Below are 23,641 nucleotides of genomic sequence, written 5' to 3' on the forward strand. Positions count from 1 at the left end.
ATAGGTTTCTCCCTCTGCTCCCGGTGCCTGAGAGCCTGAATGCAAAACGAAGCTGAAAGAAAGACTGGAGCAATACCTGCCTCTTCCCTGCAACCTCCTCCAAGCCTTCTGTGTGCCCATCACTCACTCGTGTCATTGTTAAGAAGTAAAAAGTGTCAGACCTTGTTTTTCAACATGGGTCATCTTCAGGAGGGTTGCAAATGGGATGACATCATGAGTTCAGAGGGGTTGGAAGACAGAATACTGGAGTTAGGTGAGGTGAGGTTAAGTGACAAACACATTGGCTTCTCTGTCACCTTGCGAAAAAACAAGGTGAAACCAATAGTGGTAGCTTGAAACTGACTCTTTGTAAAGCTCCCTCTCCAGTTCTGCCTGAGTGTTAAGCTATCGGTTTACCTATAGCTTTTGTTGGATGCCAGGGATCGTGTTGCTGCAGTGAGATGCATTGTATGCTTAGCGATGCCTGCTATTCCGAAGTCACAGCTGTTGCTTTTGAGTTTGTGAAGCCTGATTTTCTGCTAAGGCCAGGCTATCCCTGCGTTCTCACCGGTGAACTTCTTGGGTGTTTCATTTTTAAAGATTTCACACCTTACAACCTCTGGGTTGTAGCCATCAGTGCCTTTAAGTTCAACTGAGGCTTTTCCTCTCTGCTATTTGCAGTATGTTGCAGTTTGCATTCCTTCCGATATCTAAACATGCCAATTTACATATTCTTCAAAAGGCGTTTTCTCTCGTGTGTCTGGAACTGGAGCCGTTGTTTTATTTGATGCAGTGTACCCTATCCCTTTGTGAAACGGTAAGGCTGATATAATAGCAATACTTCCCAAATTGCATCATAACTCCTCACGAATTCTCGCAAAAGGAAACATTTTCCACCTCCCTGGTAGCAGCCTTGGGCAGAACCCACAGTAATACGTTTCCTTGGTTGGAATAACCAGGTTAGTTAATAGACCTGAGCTGATGCAAGCCACTAGAGCCTCAGTCTAAACGATGGGGGAATGTTGGCTTTAAAAAAGAAATTATTAGAGACAGTTTGACTTTCTTTAACTTCTACTTTGTAAGTGTTCATTAAAAGGCTTTGCTTTACCGTTTAACATTTTGCTTGTTTCTATTCCTTTGAAATTACATTTGCATGCACTTAAAATCAAAAAAAGCGAGGCATGTAGAAATACTAAGGATGGTGAAATGTGAATTTTGTTACAGATAGCAATAATAAGCCACGGAAGAGCTGCATGCTATCCCCAGCAGCTTAACCCACCTTCTAGACTTGTAATTTCCAAGATGATCTCTTAGCAATGAGGTTGTAAGCTCTCTGCAGCTAAGTTTCTGTGAGGGTGGCCACAGATGAAACTTGGGTCATGAACTAGAAAGTTAAATTCCTAGCAGAAGAGTTTGGGAACTGATCATGGGGATGTTCAGAGTGAATTTCCTGCACGTTAAGTGTCAAACTGTTTCCAGATCATCTTGGTACTACTTGTTTTTTTCTCGTGGCCATTCTCCATATAGCAAGCAACCCAAGAAAATTTGTGGTTGGAATCATGGACGTTACTTTCCTTCTTCGAGTTCTACTACTATTATGATGGTTTCAAATGCTGGGTCTGCTTAATCTCTATCTGTTTTTTCTAGTGTTGTTTGAGGCGTAGCTTTCCGCCACTGCACTTAATAGCAGATAGTTTCCCCTTTTATGTCCTGTTTATATTTTATTTTTTATCATCGCATTCTATTTATATTCCTTTCTGCCATACGAAGTAGGGCTCATTATTTGCGTTCTTCAACTGCTCCTGGACTGTTTTTATTGACTCTTTCCATTTAGAAATCCCTTAGCCGAGATATCTATCTTTTAAGTACGTAGTGGCAAAATCAGTGTCCCTAAATAACTGCAAATGAGGACATGGGAAGGCTTAGGAGTTCTTACTTTCATCCAGCCCTACTCTGCGAGGTGTGCAAGACTGTGGTAATGAATCTAAGCTGTCTGTCACTGCCTCTCACGCCAGGAAGAGTTACGGGTCTTAATTTTGACTATAAAGAAGGTTAAAGAACCCATTTAATATTTTTGGTATAGCGTGTTTTGCAATTTGGATAACTTCTAACTCAAAGTGTTTTTGAGGAGGAGATTTTTGAAATGAATTATCACGTTCTTACTTGAGGCTTACAGAGCAGAAGAAGCTTTTGAGAGCAATTTGATCAAGCTAACAGAGGCATTTGTGGACTTGGGTTTGCGTGTTTAACTGAACCTTATTCTTAAACCTGCTGAAGCGGTCACGTCCTAGATACATTAACTAACTACATGAAGGACTGTTAGCTGCTTGTGGTGGAATAAGGAGGAAAGATTTGAGATGCTCGTTGCAGCAAGACAGTGCAAAATACTCATTATTTTACTTGCTTCTCAACAGGCATCCGTTTAAACTGAACTATAGCTGGAGATTGTTACTTGAGCAAAATTCCTACTGGCTTCAATGAAATACATGACATTGTAAGGATTTCATAACAAGATCTTTTGAGTATTAACAGATGGTCACTGAATGCCTGAAACAAAGTTGTTGGATTTTTTTTTGTTTTGTTGATCACCGCAGGTATCTGGAAACTGAACAGACTTCGCCTTCTGGAAATCAAACCGGACTGTGAAACAAAGGTTTTTCTTTCTCCTTCCTCTTTATTCTCCTGCTATGAATTCTTTAGAGAAAATATGAAAATGGAAACTCATTTGTGAGGTGCCTCGTCAGATATCTTTGGTGTTCAGACCACCTTAGTGTAGAAAGACTCACCCTGGAAGGGTGTCCTTGACGTAGCCTAAATGGGCTTGCACCAGCAGCCAGTTTCAGCAGAAGCCCAGTGATGGTCTAGTCAACCCACTTGTTTGAAGTGATATTCTGCACTGCCAGCAGTGCGAAAGGCACGAAGGAAAGCAGTTTGTCTTTGCTGCTGCCATGCACTGAGTGAGTAGTCTCCACTGTTAGAAAATGCTCCCGTTAACAGTTTTTCTTTTGTGTATTTGTCAGTTTATATATTAGTTGCAGTTGTACTTTGCACAAACACTAATTAGACAGCCATCAACGCGCAGGGCCAAAGGCTTACTAACAATGCAACTGTGATAGCAGTGTCTTAATTGGTTGAGTATAATTGTCATTAGGCAACGATAAAGACATCTGGGGCTCTGGAGAGAGATCAGCCTCCCCCTCCTCCTCTTTCCCAAATTTGTTCTGGCTATTGCTCTCCAACACAGTTGAGCTTTTTCAGATGGGGTTCTGTGTTTTGACCAGTTTCCTGATGTTTTTCTCCTTATGAAATTGTCTGCCTCTTCAGCGCCACTTCATTAGAGCGGTGCCCAGCCCCGGTGGCTGCTTCCTCCCACATGTGCTCCGCTCTCCACCACCTGCTGCCCAGCCACCATGGGACCTCCGCAGCTTTTAACCCCCAGCTCCTTCTCCTTCAGTCTTCTGCTCTCGTTCACGTGAGAGGGCACAAGGAAACTGTTCATCTCATGATGACATTACTGCTAGTAAAAAGAAGTCAAAATGCTTTTGATTAGTGAGCAGGTATTTTTATCCTGGTATGTTTGCAGGTGCCACATGAACTTAACATTTTTTAGCTCCTCTATAACGTATGCATTCAAGCTATCATTGCTCCATTTCAGCAAGGTTTGTATTCCTATCTGTAAAGCTCAAGTGGAATTTGCAGAGCAATTTTTACAGATGTATTCCTCTCTGTCCAGAATTACAGAACTGACTTGTCAAGAAGTAGTAGTATAGTTAGAAAAATATAGCCCATGTCTGTCTTCTGTCACTACTTCCCACTTATGTACACTGAGGTGTTCGGAAGAACATTTTTTTCCCCCTATTTTTCTTTCCGAGTTTTGGAATAGGTTTAAGAATGGGGAAGTGCTTTTCTGGTTAGCAGGATTTTAATAGCTGAAGACTCTTGTTATCACCAAGATGCTCACAGGATGGGTTCAAGCTGCAGGAAAATCTTGAGAATTCTTGTTTGAAGCAAACAGATGACTTGAGGCTAAGTTTCTGCCATGCACTCGGGGCAGATGCTGGTGTTTATGGAAGCACATGTGCAGAAATATGTATTTAATACATAATGTAGAAACCAGCTTTTCAGTATGTGTGAAATACGCATCTAAATGCCTCTGTTTCAAGAAAAGTAAGTTTCTTGTAAGTAAACCAGGCTGTATCTACACATGATTGAAAATAATGGGAGTTATCTTTCATTACGGTAGGTATAAATGACTTCTTCTTGACTGTCCAGAGCAAAGTGAAATGCAAGTCCACCAGAGAAGCCGAGTTCCTCGGGCAGAGGGTCTCTGGTGGATGCTATAAGAGAGGGAGGGCGATATGTGGTGCGTGGTGAGAGGAGGGTGCAGACCCAGGGCTGAAAGCTGGACGCTTTGTGGATAATGTATTTTGGAAGGCATTGGGGAGAGGATATCTGGGGAGGGAGAAACTTGGGATTATAAGCTTTTTGTTATCTGTTGCCTCTTGTGCTCAGGAAGGCAAGATTTTATGCATCTTTCCTAATAAAGTAAATCAGGTAGAGTGTCTAGTAATTTTTTTCTCTAAACCTGACAGCCAAGCATCTCTAGCTTTGCATTAGAAGGTGTTGGAGTATGTACCTGCCTCTGAAATCATCATCTCAGTACTTCCAGTAGGAGGGAAAAAAAAATAGCCGCAGCTGAATGCTGTTGGTGTAATAGACAACAGAATCTATTTATTGTCTTATTAAAAGGAAGTTATTTCACTCCAGCAGAAAGGTGTGTGAACTTTAGGTAGTCGTATCAATAGAAAAATCAGTAACTGAAATAGAGGACTGTGCCTGCTCTGTGATGGAAGACTGAAATCTAGGGTTCCTTTGTTCGGTAGCTGGTAAACCAAACCGAGTTTTCATAGGGAAATGTAAAAGTTGCTGTGGTAGAGAATGAATAGAAATACTGAAATTATCCAGGAATAGGATCTGTATGGTGCAGCATATTTTTCTCTTGAGCCATATATTGATATGGCAGATTTGCCAATTACCTGAAATAAAGCAGCCTTCTTATTTTTTACTGCAAGGCAATACTTTAATAGTTTAAAAGCCTTTTGTTGTGGTTACAAATTGAAAGTATGTTGCTCTTTACAACAGCATTAAAAGCAGGGAGTTGAACCATTAAATTTTTAGTTCCCAATTGGCTTCATCTGCCTTTTGAAATTCTTCCAGTTCACTTCTGGTACGGGCCCAGCGTATGCTGGAAATGGGCAGCGTTGGCCAACAGAGTAGGTTGTCAGCTGAGAAGGTTTATGTCTCCCCTTTCCCTATTCCGATTCCCTGTCTAAGAACCAGGTAACCTGAGTTGAAGTCCAACATCTCCAGAGCCTTTATTGAGCACCTTCCTTCATCTCCTTTGTAAATAACTATTTTCTTCACATAATTCTGCAGAATTGTGGTGTTTTCCTCAAAAATGTAGGTGAGCCAGTGTTCTGCCCTGTAGATGTTTGAGGCTAGGAAGAGTCATTCCTCTGAAATATGTATATTTTTTGTGTGCCTCGGCATAGATAGCGTGGCAGGAGTTGTGTGTTGCTTGCAATGTTACAGCCTTCATTCATTTAGGTATGTTCAGTATTATCTGGGAAGCTTATTTCTGTTTTTTGTTTTTCTTGTTAGCAGAGTAAGCTGTAGTTTACGTGATGTTTAAATAAGTGAACCTTCTGTGAAGCAGGAAGCACTGCCTTAATTCTGAAGATAATGCTTAATTGTATGAATAAATTAGTCTTCAGAGGTGTAGGCAAATCTGATCCATTGACGAGGCATTGAGAAGTTTATTCTTATAAAGAGCAGTTGGTTGGATGTTGTCTGCATGTGAGTGCTTGTATATATGTACATAAATACTCTGATTAAGCAGCCGTTCTCTGGCACAACCACAGTCGCAAATGTTTCAAGACCAAAAGGGAACAGATTGAAGTTTTGCCATGCTGTAATTTAGACTTTTTGCTGATTAACTTCTCCCCTCGTGCCCAGATCTCCTTGCACTCTATCTGTAAAGTTAATATCGATGGCTGGTAGCCTGTGGTAGCTAGCTCATGTCATTCTTGTAGCTCCATTTTACCTTCCTGTCTTAGTAGACTTGATGCTGTGTTCAGTAAATGGGAATAAAATGATTAAAGTCAATGGAGTTATATACAGGCTGTGTAAACATGATGAGAATCTGCCTAGGACCTATTTCATGGTGTTGGGTTTTAAGACACTTTCGATTTCCTCCTCCCTTCTCCAGCAGCACCCTCTTTTCAGATGTTTTTGGAACAAATAATAGCCTCGTTTTCCAGATACACATCAGGCGAAGTGAGGTTGTGGGACACGCGCACCTGGGACTACACAGCCCCCATCCTGGAACCAGTGCACGGTCCTGACGATGCTGGACCTCCGCCACACGTCTGCTTTGTGAGGATAAACAGCTCTCTGGCTGCGGCGGCTTATGAGGATGGTAAGTAACCACAACTCTCCTCCCTGTTTGTTTGTTTGTGTGTTTTTTTTTTTTTTTTTAAAGAGGAGGAAGAAAAGGAAGAAAAAAGCTTTACAAAAATGAAGCAGCTGTGCTCAGCTTTTTGTGTGTCTGTAATCCTGTGTACGTACACACACACACACACACACACACACACACACACACACACACACACACACACTCTTGCTTTCATGTGAGAAAGTTGGCCAATAACCCTAAATGCATTAGGAGGCATTGGAACATAGCACCCATTAAAACTGATGTTTAATTCCTCCTGGAACTGCTGCACAAAGCTTGAGTGCCAGGCTGTAGTCCAGCCAAGCTATCTTAAGCAAATAACTTGTTTTGCTATAAAAATATTAAATATTCTTCCACCAGCCTTCCGCTCTGCCTACTCCCCCTTAGGGTGCTATGAGGCTTTGTTATGGGAATGTTGAACCTGCTTGTCTGATTAAACTGCATCCTCTCTTGTTCCGTGTGTAGCGTGCAGATGCACGTTTTCTTAACTGAAGTGTTAATTTGCAGTGTTGAGTTGTTATATGAAGGTGACAAGGAAAGGTTTGGCATGGCTGTTTTTTATCATGTATCATGTACTTTGATATAGAGAAATAGAAACTGTGATCTACTATTTAATGAAACGAATAGAATCCTGGTTATATGCGTTGTTTCAAATGTACTTAGATGTGTTTACACATGGAGAGCAAGAGCCAAACACCAACTCTACAACTGCAGAACGCGGGAACGGCAGTTGAAAAAGTCAGGTTTGGACAGTGTTAAACAATTCGGGATCTAGTGAGTTGCCCGGGCAGAACTTAACTCCTGTCATCTGTCTTTAAATTGTATGGTTTGAGACTTAACAACCTGTCCTTTAGTATAAATCAAGAGTTTTTTAAAGTTACAGAGTTTTGTTCGCATATGTCCTTTGATGCTGGCATTTGCATGTGGAAGCAAAAACTAAAGATAATCCAAACAAAATCTCTAATCCATATATTTTATTTTTAAAGTAAATCTAATATTTTATATCTAAAAACAAATGTTTAAGATGATCATCATTCTTAGTTGTTTTTCCAGTATGAATTGGGCTATCATGGTTTTCTGCTGCTAAAAATTGTTGATAGGCAATGTTTTGTGACAACAGTGGTTCTCGTATTACTGAATACTCAATACTATTTACTTGAGTCGTAAGACATTATAACACACAGTGGTAGTTTTAAGTGTTGGCTTTTTGTCCAGCGTGCCAAACAATGGAAATAGCAGAGGTTCCCTTGTTTGTCCTCTAGTCTTTGACTAATCTAATAATCTGTTTGCTTTGGGTTTTGTTGTTGTTTTAATAGTCTGTGTCTTCAGTTTTATGTGTGCTGTGGATAAACTAGTTTGCATAAAGCCAGGCATCCTTATTCTTTTGGGTAGAAATTTTAATTGGCTGTGTGGTATGAGGGCACTCGCTCTGATTTTAGAACCTCCGTCAAAATAGGTTATTTTCTGTGTCAGCAGGGAATAACGAAAGTTGATTTTGTAGGTGCTCACCAACTGGGATCTCAAAGCGCATAGTTTCAGTTCGGTGGAGAGAAATATTTTAAGCCTAGTGGAGGGGGAGACTTTGAAGAGAGGGTGTTTGGTGGTTCTTTGTTGCACTTTTGCAGCTCCCTTCCCTCTTTGTTTGTAAGTTTGACTAACACAGCGAAACCATCTGCCAGTGTTGGAGGTGATGCCGTCAGGCAGTCTAGACGTCGCTGCCGAAGCCCTGGCTAGCGGGCTCGCTCGGATAGCATCGGTTTCTCCCAGCTCAGCAGAGCTCACGCCGCGATGTCCTTGGCATCCGATCACAGGGAGGGACGAAGCGGCGGGCTCCGCTCGCTCCGTGCCTGCCGCACAGCGCTGTTCTGCTGCTTCGGTGGTAGCAAACTGCTCCCCGAGGCGCATGAAATAAAGCGAGGGAAGGGCTGTGTCTTATTGGGACGCCTACGTCTAAAGTGAACTGCAACTCCGCGATGGCGCTGAAGAAAAAACTGGTTTGTGACTTCTGGTGAACGTTGGCGGCGGTGTCAAGCCTCTGAGAAGCAAGCGGCAAGGAGAGGTAAACGAGAGAAAAACGTGCGGGGAGAAAATGAAGTTCCCTCCGCCCGTGCCAGTGCTCAGTAGGGCGCTGCACGTCCACCTGGGGCAACCGGCCTTGGCACCTCCGTCCACAGTTGTGATTTTTGAATTCCAACCCACTGGCCTCATATTTCTTCTGCCTTGTTTCCTATTGTCAGCACTGGCAGGCGTCCAGTTTGATTTTACCACTAATTGTGTTGCGTGTTACCGAACTGAAATGAATCAAATCAAAATGCTTTTCCTGGAGCATTAGAGAAAGCAGGCGAGGGTTCTGGGTAATGAGCAGATGCTGCTAATGCAGGGACAGGAGAGGCCGTGCCAGGACTCCATCTGCTCCGTGCTTGCCTGGCTTTGGCCGCGAGCCACAGCTTTTGGGAAGCAGCAGTCTCCTTTAGCCGTCAGCCTTCCCCCCGTCCTCCGGAGCCTCGTAGTTTGACTGGAAAACACTGTGGTGCAACAAGAGAACATGCTTTTTTGTAAATGCTGAGCATCAGACTCGTGCGTGCCTGGAAGGGGACGCAGTGCTGCCCCGTCCACGGTAGGGCTTCCGTTTGGGAAGAGCTGGGCTTTGGGAGGAGTTAGTGCTGCTTCACAAGTTGCAAAGTAGCAACGCGGAGCGAAGGAAAGTGGCTTCTGCCAGAGCAGGAAACGGAGGGCTGCCTCGAGTAAAGGAAAGAGACTTTGAAGCAAACTATCTACCATGCAGCACTGTATTTATTCATACTAGATATAATTGAGCGAGCATGGTATACTTAAATTAAACTGCTGTCTTACCTGTGCAGGTGGCTGTGGATGCAAAACCCTCCTCGTTTCACTAACTAGCGTGTGTCTTCACATCGAGCTCAGGGAAGTCTGTCTCGTGGGTCATCAGGTTGGGACTGAAATACAGACTTTCTCATCTGTGTTTTTTCTGAAGGGACTCTATAGGAATAATGACACTTAGAAATCTGTATAGCAAGAGTTGTGGGGATAAAAGCCTAACGTTTGCTTGACACTGATGTGATGGCAAGCGTTAGAGGCAGGACTGCTATGGTTGAGGTCTAGTCTCTTGTTGCTTAGTAAAGTAAGCAGTGATTATACCCTTGGCAAGCCGAGAAGCAGCGTTGCAGTGAAAACAAAAATGTGCAATTTTAGTTAATAAACACCAAGCATCCACTAAAGTTAGATTTGATATGCGCTGATGGTCCCTGAAGCTAGAAATGGTTTTGGGGGAAACTCGGAATTTGAGATAACAAGCTTTGAGACCTCAGGCTGGTGCTGGTTTCCACCCGTGTATTTCAGTAATTATTTGTGCTTTGTAGAAGTATGATGCTACCTGAAAATTATAAGGAAGTAAATTAATGTTTCCAACTTGGAGGAAAAATACATATGGTTTGGGTTTTCTTTTTCCTTTTAGCTTAAATCAAAATAGGTCAGGAACGTGACCTACAAATGGGAACAGTGTCACATAGACAATGTGAATTAGCAGCTTCTGGCCTTCCCGTGTGGTTGCTTAGGAGCTGAAGTGAATGAATACAAAAACCACGAGCATATACAGTTTTCCTGCTGTAGCATATATCTAATTCTGTATTTGTAGTGATTTTTTTTGTTTGCTTGCTTTTTTTTTTCCCAGATACAAATGGTCGTACCCCTTCTGTAAGGTTAACAGCTGCTGTTAGCAGTACTGTTTTAAGGAGGAAGAGCTGATGTGATGGGTCATTAGGGTCTGAACCTAGGAGCTTCTGCGCCAAGACACAGACCTCCCTCCGCTTCGACGCTGGTAGCAGCTGTAGGCAGCCGCCCTCCGTCGTGGTTAGCTTTTAGAAGGAGCTGTGACATGCCACTAGAATATTTAGAAATGTGAATTTTGCCTTTTTTTGCCTCTGTGTACAGCCTTTCCCTATTGTAGGATTAGAGTGTTTTATACAAAAGAGACGCTTTGCTTTGTGCAGAAGTGTTGAGTTTTGCACCAGAGAGAGAATTCTGTGAGAAGAGATATAAAAACAGCTGCTTTTGCAGGATGTCTTTTGTGCTTCCAGCTGTAAAGAAGGGAATATTTGAGACTGGGACTGTTAATACAGAACAGCTTCCAGTCATTCGCCTTTGCTATAGGAAGAGCATGTGAAATACTTCGCTGATGCTTTCTAAAACTGGACTGTCGTCAGGTTCGCAGGGCACTGGTAAGGCACAATAGACTCGGAGTTAAATGTTTTATCCAAATACCTTAATCATCATCTTGCACTTAAGTTGTTTTCTTGAGCCAGGTTGAAATATAAGCAAGCTGTACAGTCTATATCAGCTGGAGGAGTTACTGTTTTGGAGGAATCAGACTGGTAGTGCAGATTTTAGCATTTTATGAGAGTGTTACTTATAACTTCAATGTAATGACTTTCTAACACTTTAAAAATTCTAATATTCCCCAAAAGAGAAAAAAAGAAAAGAAAAAGATACTGTATGCCTGCAACCTTAACTTCACCTTAGCAAGGATTTTTTTTGTTGGGAATGAAGTATTAGCCGCTGCTGGAGGCAGGAAGATAGCAGTGATCTCATCTGCACTGGTAAATCTTATGCCTAATTTTTTTTTTATGTCGCCATACCAATAACTTTAACTGTAATGGTGGCCTTTCCTCTTTTTCTTTATTTTCCCCCTCCCTCTTTGGCTATCACATGAACATGATTGACTAGGGCAAAGGCTTGCGCACTAATAAATACCTTGCACTGTTTCTGGAGTGAAACACTCTTGCTCCTTCATTAAACAGGCCTTAACTTACAACTGTACAAGTCATTTATTCTTTTGATGTTATCTGGGATGTTTTGCGCCGCGTTGTGCATCAGGTGTTGCACACGCTCTATTTGCCTGATGGAAATTTTAGATGTTTTGGACGGACTTTGCTATTGAACATCTGGTAAAAAGGCACGTACCTGCCTTGAACAGAGCATATTACTGCCTGACCCGTTTTCTGCATTTTCTTATATGTGGCATTTCAGATACAATAATAATAATGGCTTTTTCTCCCAAATTTAGGGGAGCACAACTCTGAATGCCAGCTGTCTCAGTTCGCTTGCGTGGTCAGAACAGGCTTGTATGACTTGGATTATTATTATTATTATTATTATTATTATTTGGTATTTTGCAGAACTTTAATATGCTCCTGTTAAAAATCAGTGAAATACTCATTGCAGAGATGTACAAAAGACTTCACAGAGAGCAAGTCAGCGTCCTTTTTCCCTTCACCAGAGTGTCCTTTAACTGGGAGAAATGTTTGCCCCCAAAAAAGGGGGGGTGTGAAATTGGGGTCCTGCCAGGGGAGCTTAGCGGTGATATTTGTTGTCTGATGAGAAATTTGATTCTAACATGCGTGATCTGACATCGCTGAAATTTAGAGGACTGTGGATTAAATCTGCTGTTGGACGAGCTGTCCGAGGGATCAGCCTCACCCTTTCCCTTCGTCCTGGTGCGGGGCCGGAGATGTGCCGTGACGCCCGGCCGTGCTAAGCCTCCGCGCTGGCCAGGTTCATCTTCCAAGGAAATCGTGGCCCGCGCTGTTCGTTTGTATTCGTTAACTTGTTTGAAGGATGTGTGTGTGCTGTGGGCTACGGTTCTGTTTTTTGAAACCAGTTTAGCAGTTATTTACCTTTCAAGCAATTAACGTAATTACCATTATGCTAAGAAGTAATTTTGGGAAGTTCTGCTCTGAGCCCTTATGACTCCATCGGGACAGTTTTAGTCAGGGCTTATCTTTTTGATGGAAGCCTAATTGCAGTTTTGGCTTTGTGTAAACAAACAGAGGCAGCTAATTGTTTAGGCAAATAGCAGATTAATTTAAATATGCATCCCTAATAAAACAAAAATGGTCCCCATTATGGTGCTCATTCCCATGGCGAGGAATATAAATATTCAGTGGGAGTGCCATTAGACAGGGATCTTAAGGATTATCTGCATTATTTCACATGTGTAGCACTTTCCAGATACCAAATAATCTTTATAAAAGCAAACATAAATCAATTTAAACTCATTTAGATACCATTTTGCTATGTGCAGTTTCATTACCACACTCTTGCTTCGCCTCCTTTGGGACACGGGAGGAGTGTTTGCAGACTGGCATCGGTGCCCGTCCACAGCTGTCTGTCAGAGCTTTTATGTCTCCTTTTGAAGGAAGAGCTACCATTAATCATTTCATCATTAATGGCCATGCTAAAGTAGAAGGAAGGCTTCTGCAGCTCCAGTCCTGTCTGTCATGTTTGAAGATTGCTTCTCCGTTAATTCAGCGCAAAGGTGGCCCTGAAGTCTCCAGTGCTGTCTGGCCTGTCTGTTCTGCAATACGCTCCTGATTGCTCTATGTTACTCGTATTCAAATCTTTGGCTTAATGCATCATGCTTTTAAATAGATTATTGGTGGTCTACGCAGGGAAAAAGTGCTGATTTGTACTCTTTAGAGCTTGTGTTCTGTAGCTTTCTGAAAGCCCTGAACTCTTGCATTTTCTGGTTTTCAGAGCATCAGGACTAGGTGTTTTTTTGCTGGCTGCAAACTGAGTGTTGAGAATGGCCTTGAAACCCCTCACTTGGTTGCTCTGTTTGCAGAGTTTTAGATTCTTCATTCTGTAAAACTTTTCTGTGTGCAGCAGAATTACTTACATTTAAATGTGGATTCTCTCTCTCTCTCTTTCTCTCTTTTTTTTTTTTTTTTTTTGTGCTAATTGAGGGCAAGTATATAATGGAATAGTAAGTATCCATTTAAAGTCTGATCTTCCTCAAATGTGGAAAAGCGGGAGAGGTCAGGCAGCCTTCCTCAAGGCAGATACCAATGTTATCTGAAAGTCAAAAAGTAAGAATTGCAACAGAGCCTCTAATGCCAGAGCCCATAATTATGTCCTGCTGTGCACTTTCCCGAAGTTCTGGTTTCCTGCCCTAGGCTCTTTTCTTTTTTCATTCACCCTTTTCATTAGAATGCTTATACGCTTACATTTTCAAATGATCTTTAAGGTTTTGTTAAATTCTCAGATGACGCAGAGCTGTTTGCTTTGTGCTTTTGCATACAGGAACTGTTAGCGTTTGGAGCCTGATGGTAGGACGGGAGCCCATCCACCGTTACCAGCACAATCAGAGGATTCAGGCTTTGGCTCTGGGGTCGGAGGGTGCAGCGGTAGCGACGGCATCTGGCTTCGAAGTCAAAGTGGAAAGCCCTAATGACAGGGGATTCTGGCAAACTACAGAAACCTTTGAAATCCAGAAGTTGGTGAGTCTCCAGGCTACGCAACTTCCTTCCATACACTCCTCATTCCAGGAGCTTCTGATCTGCTAATTATTTTTGGTATCGTTAAGGGGGATCTTATAAAAATCTTACAGTAGTGTTGCGTGAACTAGACAACAGCATTATCAGCTAGAGGCTGTGATTTAGTAGCAGGTTAATGGATGAGGCTTTCATCACTGACGAGCAAGGGTGAAATGCTGGCTTACGCTACAAGTGCAAATGAATAGGAGTCCATATGGTGCAGGAGGTTGGCTGTTTTTAATTATTTTTTTTTGTCAACATTAAACTAAGTTGGCTCATTTTGTAAATCAGTATTCTCGCATGGAATTGGAGCTAACACGGAAGGTCTCATTCCAGATCAGTGCTATCTGATTAATTCTGAGGCAGGATATTGCAGATGAGCTAATAGGATCACTTGTGAAGCTGTAACTAGTTGCGCAGCTTCTGTAGGTTGCACCTTCTGTCACTGAAGTTTGGAGACTATTTCTCCCCCATCGCAAGGCACTGACTTGTACAGCTAGTGGGTAAGAAGTTGTGTTCTAAACCGTTCCTGATGCATCCCTTCTTTCAAAGCTAACTCCATTTTACAATACTAAAAAATAACCAAAATCCCAAAGCAATTTTAACAAGTTTCCCAGTAAAAATGTTAAAACAACAACTCCCGCCCCATTGTCGTTAGATCTGTTTTACTCTTGCATCTTGCTTGCTGTGGAACTTCAGTCTGCAACACGTGAAAGAAACACCCAAGGCACCGCTGTTCCTTCTAAAGCTGTGTTAGGAACCAGGTGTGCTGTTAAGGAGTTTCAACCCTTCCCATAGCGAGACTATTAAGCAATGTCTTGACCATTTGCTGAAATGGGAAGAGCAGGCCACATCATTCTTGCCTAGTAACTAGTTTTTGTGATCCAGTAGAAGATTGGGGAGCTGAAATTTGAGGTGTCCTGGAGTCATAACCTGACTTTTTTTTTTTTTTTGGTTTAGGATATGTGTAAATGAACAAGTGATTCTGGAGTAAGCTAGAGTATAAATTTTCTGTGCATCAGCTGTTCGTCAGTAGTTGCCCGAGTGTGTTATCCCTTTCCAGGGCACGGTATTCACCTTCTAACCATGGTATTTGCTTTTTAGCCTTATGGAGACCTCTTGCTTGTCTCTTGTCAATCTTTGTCCTTTACCACCTTCTGTAAAACGAGTCCATTCAGTCTTCTTTCCTTGATGTGAAGTTTTGGGGTGGTCTGTTGTAATGTCTTCTGTTTTGTTTTTTAAATGGGCTCATTCTAAAGACCGTGAGCTTGATTTCATCACAGGAGCTGAACTCTCAGATAGGCAGAACCAAAGTTGATATTCAGTCTTTGTATAAATTTAGTTTGTAAGGGGGATGGTTCAAGATAGCTGGTATCCAGTTAATTTGTTCAGTTTAGCATATGATGATATAAAAGAATGTTTGGCTGTAATAACCATGAAAAGTCTGCTCTTTTAGGTCAACTTCCTTAATCTGGTTCCAGATGTTACGGGGAGTGCGGTGGCAGTAGCAGCTGCGGAAGATGTGGTTTATCTCCTGAAATCAGAAGATCCCGGCAAAGTTCTCCATTCTGTTTATGGTCAGCCTGTCACATGTCTTGATGTGTCTGCTAATGAAGCAGCCTTTGGGGTCAAAAGCTTTGGCTGGTTATTGAATGAGCCCAACCAGGTATTTAATTTTTATTTATTTCTAAAATCTGAATACCTTCACAATTAACCAAGCAAAAAGACATCATGCTAATGACCATTTTCTTCCCTGTCTTTCTTCTCTCTCTTTTTTTCTTTTTTTGACAGTAGAAGGAATGCTCCCATTTAATGCGATAATCTGATGTTTATATCAATTTTCTTCCGGTGAACTGAAGTAAGGGCTTGTTGTTTGGCTGACTGGGTTCACGGTAGATAGAGCACATTCTCTGCTCCTAAGTGAGGCCCAGCTGATTCAGCTCTGTGCTACAGCAGCAGTCGAGGGAGAACTCGTCTCGACACCCTCTTGCTCCCCCCCAGCCCCAAACCTCTAATACTGTCTGAGGAGGTTATCCTGAGCAGCCTCTCAGCTCTGTTCATGCAGTGCTCAGGACTTTTTTTTCACTTGAATATTTGAACTGAGTTACTTTCCACTCAGCGAGAGTGACGTGACTGTTATATTAAAGGAAGCTAAATAGTGATCATGGGTTTGAAGCCTCTGCAACACTCTGCTGCTTTTATCAGCATTTCTCAGTGTAGCAGATCAAAACCAGACTGGTTTTGCAATTCTGTTGAAGACTCATGGCGGAGGCATGCTTCTAGTGCAGCTCTTCTGGTTGCAGGAGATGCTTTTTTGAGCTTGCAGTCCCAACTAGTAACATAAATAGTTGAATTTGTTTGGGGCTTAGAATCCTATCTGGGATCATGGTACTCTGTCTGGGGATTATTACTGTAAAGCTCTTAAAAGACTGAGCTCTCCTGATACTCCAGAGTCTGGGGCATAGCATTCCAGCGAAACCAAGGGCTGGGAAGAAGCACCAAATATGGGATTAGTCTGGATTAGCAGTGTCAATATTTATTGCCTAATTTCAGCTTTCTTTGGTCAGTAAAAATTCACCGTCTCATCTGGGTTTTGGGGATTTTTTGTGTTGTTTTTAGACTCTGTTTCCAAGAGTTTGCAAACTGGCTCAATAGTTTGGTTGTGAGAGTTGTCATTTGGTCTGTGAAATTTTATGCACAGAGTTGAATTTCGGCAAGTAAATTACATATAACCATATACAATTCGTACCTTTAAACTTATGTGCATTGCACGGGGCTAGCACAGAAATCAGAGCTGGAAGAGACCTACTTAAGCAGGAGTGGTCGGTCTGTGGCTGTAGGCTATATGCAGCCTCTTAAGATTAATCCAGCCAACAGCTGCTTCCCCGAATCTTTGTGAACAGGTGAGTTGCTCTCAACCGCAGCGATTCAGCCTGTGTCTGGGGGGTGCTTTGGAAAGCGGGTGGCCAAGGGTAAGTTGTGTGATTTCCTCCGGGATGGCAGGGACCGGGCTGCGGACCCCCCTGGGTACGTGGGCTCGGTAAATCCCGCCAGCCCTCCCTGGCAGGCACAGCGTGGCTGCTCTGTACGTGGGTGGTAAATCCGGAGAGGAGTTTCCAGTGGCCCGGAGAAGAGCTTCCGACCCTTTCCCGTGTCATGCCTAATTTTCCCGTCCCCTTATTTCATTCTGTTATTTGTGATTATACTTCAGGCTACCAGGAAAATGGAAAGGAGAGCGCAGCAGGGAGCAGGAGGAAGCAGAGGGGGAGCAACCTGATGAAAAGAGCTGGTGTCTGTAGTGTAAAAACGCCGTATTCTCTCTGGCAACAGGAAGGCTTTATTTAGAGATAACGGTGTGTTAGGAATAAATCTGTCCAGCGGCATCTAATTTCCCCTTAAAATCCACGTTCACTAGGGAAGTGCTGAGGCCACCGTAAATACCTCTAGGGGTGAGAGATGCTGGGAGGCCATGCTGTCTTTATTAATTCCTTTGCTGCCCCAATCCAATTCTTTTTCCCCGCAGAGGTGGGAGGTTAGAAGGTAAAATTGCCTCATTTGGGAGCATTACATCGGCGATTGCCTTTGTGCCTCGTGCAGGAATAGAGAAATCTACTTAGGCCCCCAAGCGTCACTCCGTAAAGCCGGACATATTTCCTAATTTAGTTCCGAAGTATTTGGCATTTGACGGCAGATTGTATTAAGCAGCGCATCAGCGCGCATCCTAATCAGGGAGATGTGACCGAAGCAGCCCAGACGGCTGCGGCGTGTTTGACAAGGACGCTCGCTTGGCATTGCCGCACCAGCTGACATCACGCCGGAAATTAATTACTGATGTCTATTACGATAATTATTCTCGCACAGACGTGAAGGGACTCCGCATTGGTTGATTATGCTGGTCACAAGTTGACAATCTGTCTTTAGGAGAGCTTTGGATCTCAGAAACGCTGAGAGAGAATCCCAGCCCCGTTTGCTGGTGCTGGGTCGCTCCAGGGTAAAAGCTGTGTTTCTTCTGGCTCATGGGTTTTAGTATTTCCCCCCCGCAAGGGATTTATTTTTTTTTTGAGCATAAGTTTGCACTCCTAATATTACTGACTTAATCACTGTCTATTTTTAACCAAATTTGACAGCAGCGTAGAGATTTGAGACATAAATTTTGTAGGGATTTTAATATTGATGCGCTGAACAGAGGAGAAAAAACATCAAATCCATGGCATAGACTTGCTTCTTATGAGATGACAGGCATCCGTGCAGGAAGGTGGAGAGGATATAAATGCTTCAGCTGTGGGGAGAGGTTCAGCTTTCACTGTATTAAGCATCAGACAACCCAAGTGTGAGATGCAGTTTCTTGAAAGTTAGTCCTCGTTTGTTTGGTGCTCCTAGAGCACTTTGTTTTCTGTTAAGCTAACAGGAATTTCTTTAGTAAGGGTTATTCTAGCAGTATTAACTCAGTGTGAAATGTACTGTTTTCCTTAAATACCATATTCTTGAAATACCCAGACCCGTGTTCACGCCTTGGTTCGTATGTAGGTAATAATACAGACCAGATAATGAACCACAGGCAAAACCCTAATTCTGGCTTTCCCTTTCAACCAAGAGTGATGCTCGTGACATCGAGTGGACGTGCCTTGGAGGACAGTGTCTAATAGGTAACGGCAAACCCGTTCCACGCAGCTTGCAGACCAGAGACTCTGCAGCAATATCACAGTCGTTGGTGTTCACATGTTTGAATTTTGTTTATGAACATCCTATGTGAAATTATCTTCTGATGCAACTCTACAGGCATCTGCAGATTTAAACGAGAGCTGTCTGTGGTCCTCATCATGTCAGGGGACAAACTTCTTAATGTGTTCAACAGTTATGGATGATAGAAGCTGATCAACATGGGAGGGTTTTGGTTTTTCCACTGAAGAAACTTCTCATAGTAGTCATGCAAGAGTTTTATTTTAAGTTCATGTAACTTCGAAATACTTTTCTAGTGTTGCTTGCAGGATCCATGACTTGAGTGGTATGATTATAAGGCACGGTTCAGAATGTGTCTTTATTTTTGGTTTCTTTATGCACAAACGAAGACATTATTTCAAAAGAGGAGGATGAGGAAGGAAGAAGTAGAAGGAGAACAGTAGTGGTTTTAGATACTCCATCCTAGAAACAAGAGAGACTTAGAAACAGAAGGATAGATACGTTGAGATCAGTCGCTGTGGGAATTGTTTGTTATGCTGTCCCTTTTTTGGCTGTTTTGAGCTGATGATTGGTTTGTACTGGCTGAATGATGTGCAACATACTTGTCTCCCCTCATCAGTGCTTCAAATACTGCCTTGTTTTTTGACCACTGTCTTTAACGTTTCTGCAGAGTTCTTTGACCAGTTGCTAACGCAAGTGTGTCTGGTAGAATTAGCCCCTTGAAATGCATGTCATGAACTGATATTAATTGCAAAAAATTAAATTATAAATTTTAAAGTAATCCTTTAAACTGAATCTGATACTGTACAGTCTCTGGGTGATGTTTTGGGGTCACAGATGTATTACATAAGCCCTCACATCTTTCTGGCACCTTATTTCAACTGAAATCCATTCCTTTCTCTACTGGTAAGCTCGTACTGTCTCTTCTGGTGTCATGTCTCAGTTGCTATGGAGTTCTGAAGACTTAAATTTTTTGTCTTGTTTGTCTTTTTATTAAAAAATGTGCTTCTCAGTTTTCTTAACCACTGTGAACCTTGCAAATGCTTCATCTCAGTGATAAATTGGTCTTAATAAGCTCCTGTTTTCATACCAGTAGAAAAGCATGTCTTGCTGGTGACTGAATTTGAACATGTGGGATTTGCCCAAATATTTCCATTCTAGGAGCTGTAGTACTGTAGAGCGTTAGCAGATCTTTGAAGGTGGAAGGTGTTTTACACACCTTTTCCTTTATAAAGTGTTTGGTATTGATTCCAGTGTAGGAGAGAAATACCTCTTTCTGCAGATCTGAACTGTGTGACTTTTTATAAGTCAGGCATTGCAAGAAATACTTTCTTTTTTTCAGAAAGATTTGGAGTTTTCCTTGCCTGATTTTTGTACAGTGTAACAATCAATCTCTGTCTTGCTGAAAAATAACGGAATCTGCCATCTTGATTTTTCCATGTTTGTAATTGCCCCAAAATCATTTTTGCAAGTTTAAAAAAAAAACCAAAAAAAACCCCTTATGTGCTGGCTAATGTTAATGACATTCTGCATTTTTTTTGTGTGTGTGCATCGATGTGCATAGTCCAAAATTGGCACAGCTGCTTAGGTAAGTACCTCAGATTTTGAAAATGTAGCAGCTAGGATGTGCCATGAATATTCAAGGTGATTATCTGCAAAACTAGAGAATTCATTCTGTTTTTTAACAACTAACTTGCCTCCTTTTTACCTACCCTATCCCTAGCTGAGGGGAAAATACGTTTGGGGGCTGGGATTTGTTTTTTTAGCGAGTGGGTGGTTCAGCAAGCAAACATCGTATCCTTTCATCTCTGGATACCTGAACCCTTACATCAGTCTTCAGCCACGAGTTAAATGAGTCCGGTGACCTCCTTCCAGGCCTAGCAGACATCTGTCCACATCACAAAACCCTGGCGCTTGGCACCGTCCCGGCCGTTGGCAGTCGGGGCTCAGGACGTGTCCAGTGCTGGAACAGCAGGGGTTGCAGGTGCCTTGGCAAAACTGCGTCGCCGGAGCCGGTGTGCCGCCTGCCCGCACAGCGCTTGGCTCCGCTCCTCGTGCCGGCTCGGAGTCTTCCTTTTTGACTCCAGTCAAGTGCAAACTTAAAAGGAAAAGCTAACAACGCTTGCTCTTAGCTTTGCGTGCAACTTTTGTGGCGGGTGTAGAAATTTGGAGGGATGGGTTGGGTGTGTGGCTGGCTTTTGAGCTGCCGGCTTTGCAGCAGGCTGTTTCGACCCTCTGATATTTTTGCAGTTCTCCGAGTGCGTCTTTAAGCATTGCATAAGGCTGCTTAGTGCAGCTAAGCGCACGTGAAATAAAGTTCTTGCTTGCCAGCATAAAGTCACCTTTAGGATGGCATGAAAGTCAATTTTCCACATGCTCAGAGAAGCGGTTGTGTTACCAGCTTCGCACAATGACTTATATCTGGCAAGAACTTGCAAAATAGTCTCTCTGGCCGATTGTCAAAAATTACATCATATTGGAGTAAACTGCTTTTAAATCAAACATCCATTATTCATGTATATTAACTGCTTTTTTATTTTTTTACTGGCTGTTTTGTGTATGATTTACTCTTTTTTCTTTCTCTCTGATTGTCTGTCCTGTCTCCCTCATCTGCTCCTTTTAAATCTTAGCTCATCCTTAAATTTATGGAGCCAGAACACTTATCTCTGTGTACAAGTATCAATATGCTGGCCTTGCATTTGTTAATAGTCAAATTTTTTTGTTGCAGTGTTATGTGCCATATTTACAGTAGGCACTTCAATACACTGGGAAACTGTGCCCCCGAGGCTTGTAAACTTTGAAAATATTTTTTCACATCCCTTTAGAAATAAAATTCAAACTTGCAGCAGTGTGTACCATATGTTGTACTTAATTTGATGACTTCTGCCGCAAATGCATATGAAATAGCCGTATCACTTCTGTAGGTGCCGTTGGAATTGAATGGTTTCGACCCAGGTAAAACCCAGCTCCAGTTTTTATTCGTAGTGGACTTGCAATTTCATGACCTTTTCTTCTGTTGGCAGTATTGGTGTGTATTCAGGCAGCGTTTTCTCTGTTTGGCGGAAAGATGGGCAGAAGGAAAGGGAGAGCAACGTAATTTGAAAATAAAATGCAAACTCCGATGGCAGTCTTGCTGTTTGTTCCTCTGCGTCTTTGGGCAAGTCAGATTTTTTTCTGTCTTGATCCTCTGCTTACCTGTCTGTAAAATGACAGATGCCCCTGTCCTAAGCAGTTCTCTCTGGGAAGGTAGTTTTTGAAGGTATCCTGTGTGTTATTCAGTAAGGAGCAGGAGGTAGGTTTTGAAAGCGTGGTTTGACTATATTTTTGCTAGTATTTATGGTACTCTGTTTAATACTTCATCTAAATAAAAATTACATATACTCTGCATAAAGAATGCTTCACCCAATTCTGAAAGATTAGGGTTTTTTTTACTAGCCATGAGTTGCGGTGACTTAAGGAGCAAAAATGCGATTGCGGAGGGAAACAAGCTATTTCACAAGGCAGTTGATTCTGCTGGCTCTCAGCCAGGACAGTGGGTTGAACACCCCTGCTCTGGTGGAAAGTACCACAGGCTCTTTGATAACAAGTGCTTGGGGATTTGTTGTTTTAATGTTCCATCCAAAAAAGACATCTCCGACAACACAGCATCCCTGAACACCTGCTGGGGCGTTGGACGCGCATGGAAGAGTTCCGTCGACAGCATTTCCTTCGCTTCCTCGGCCCTTCTTGGAAGGGTCTCAGCCAAAGTGCCTAGACCATGCTTGACCTCACTGAACTGCAAGATGCAGCAAAGCTCACAGCTTAGCTACTCTGGCTGCAGAAACTCTAGTTCTTTATCCATTGATTTGGACCTCTTTCTGGAGTTCTGGGATAGCACTTTAGAAGCATTCCTGGTACCCACCGATCTGCAGCTTCCAAAAGTACCGCAAGTTTTTCTTTCTTCCTCTCCCTATTCCAAGACATTTGCCGTGCTGTGTCTCGGCACATCTGTCTGAGAATGGTGGCCACAGGTTGAGACTTGCCCAACTCGTGCAGTAAAGAAGGAAATTAGTCTAATGCACTGCCTTAACAAAAGGGAGAGTATGAGCATGAATAATTAATATCGCTAGTCTGTGGCAATCGGATAAAATGAAGTCCCATTTGCTCAGCCTTATTAAAAGAGAGAGAGAGCGAGGGAGAGATGGTAAAGGTCGTTAAGGGACTTGTAACATGGAAAGAATCGCCTCTGAGATGGATAATGTGTTTTCTAATCTCTGCGGTCTTTAACTAAACATAATGGTAAAGGTACTCTGGCTATTTCTGGCTTGTTGAATTATTAAGCATTCTGGGAGATTGCTTGGCTCCTCTCCAATAACTTAAGACTTTTTCATTTGAACAATGTTAATAGGTAACACTTTTTATTTTGTGCGTTAGGTCCTGATACATCTGCCCAGAGTATTTAATGCTTTTCCTCCCCGGTGCCCCCGGCTTTCCACTGGGGGAAGGGATGCTCGTTAGCGTGTTATCCCAGGGTACTTCATTTCACACCCAAGTGCTTTTGGTTCACTTACCTTCGGTTCTGCACCTATTAGGTCACTGGTCTTGGGTGTCCATTATAGGATTATAAATGTCTTTAAAAGGGTAATCCCTTTGCAGGGTGCATTATAGGATTATAAACCTCCTAAAGATCTTATGCTTTATCTGCCCTTTAACATACAGGCCCTTATTTCAAGTCCCTCCTGACCAGGTATTTTCATTCTTTCTCCTTGGCCTTTATAAAGAAAATCCTTGTTGCCATGGGGTATTACAGAAGAGCTCATCAGAAGCGCTCTAGCAGCTTCAAAGTTGTCATCAGTACGCTTTTAAAAATCCCGTCTTAAAGAAATTATTATTCAGACCTAAAAATGCATTCTGTCGGAGTTTCTTTTGTTTCTTTACTTATCAGTTTGTCAGGATCAGGTTTTGAAATTCGTTTTCAGACTGTAAAATCGCTCAAGATAGAAGCTGAATTCAAAGGTAGGTAAAACCTGAATACTAAAAAGTGCGAAGAGCAGCTTCCTTCCAGATGATGGGACTAATTGGCTAGAAATACACAGCAGCACCATAAAAAGCTAGAATAAACAAACAAAAACCTTAAAGTGGAGGCTGATGTTAGAAG

General features: G+C 42.4%; 1 protein-coding gene across 2 annotated transcripts in view; it reads left to right on the forward strand.

The window, feature by feature from the left end:
- FBXW8 (F-box and WD repeat domain containing 8) overlaps positions 1-23,641 on the forward strand; it is a 51,155-nt gene that overhangs the window by 17,031 nt on the left and 10,483 nt on the right. For both annotated transcript variants that reach the window (XM_064522315.1, XM_026119121.2), the window contains exons 5-7: positions 6,300-6,457; positions 13,592-13,788; positions 15,281-15,490. In XM_064522315.1, coding sequence (XP_064378385.1) covers positions 6,300-6,457; positions 13,592-13,788; positions 15,281-15,490 — 565 coding nt within the window. The remainder of the gene's footprint in view (positions 1-6,299; positions 6,458-13,591; positions 13,789-15,280; positions 15,491-23,641) is intronic.

This window comes from Dromaius novaehollandiae, chromosome 17 (genome assembly GCF_036370855.1).
Source record: "Dromaius novaehollandiae isolate bDroNov1 chromosome 17, bDroNov1.hap1, whole genome shotgun sequence".
In the NCBI taxonomy this organism is placed as follows: Eukaryota; Metazoa; Chordata; class Aves; order Casuariiformes; family Dromaiidae; genus Dromaius; species Dromaius novaehollandiae.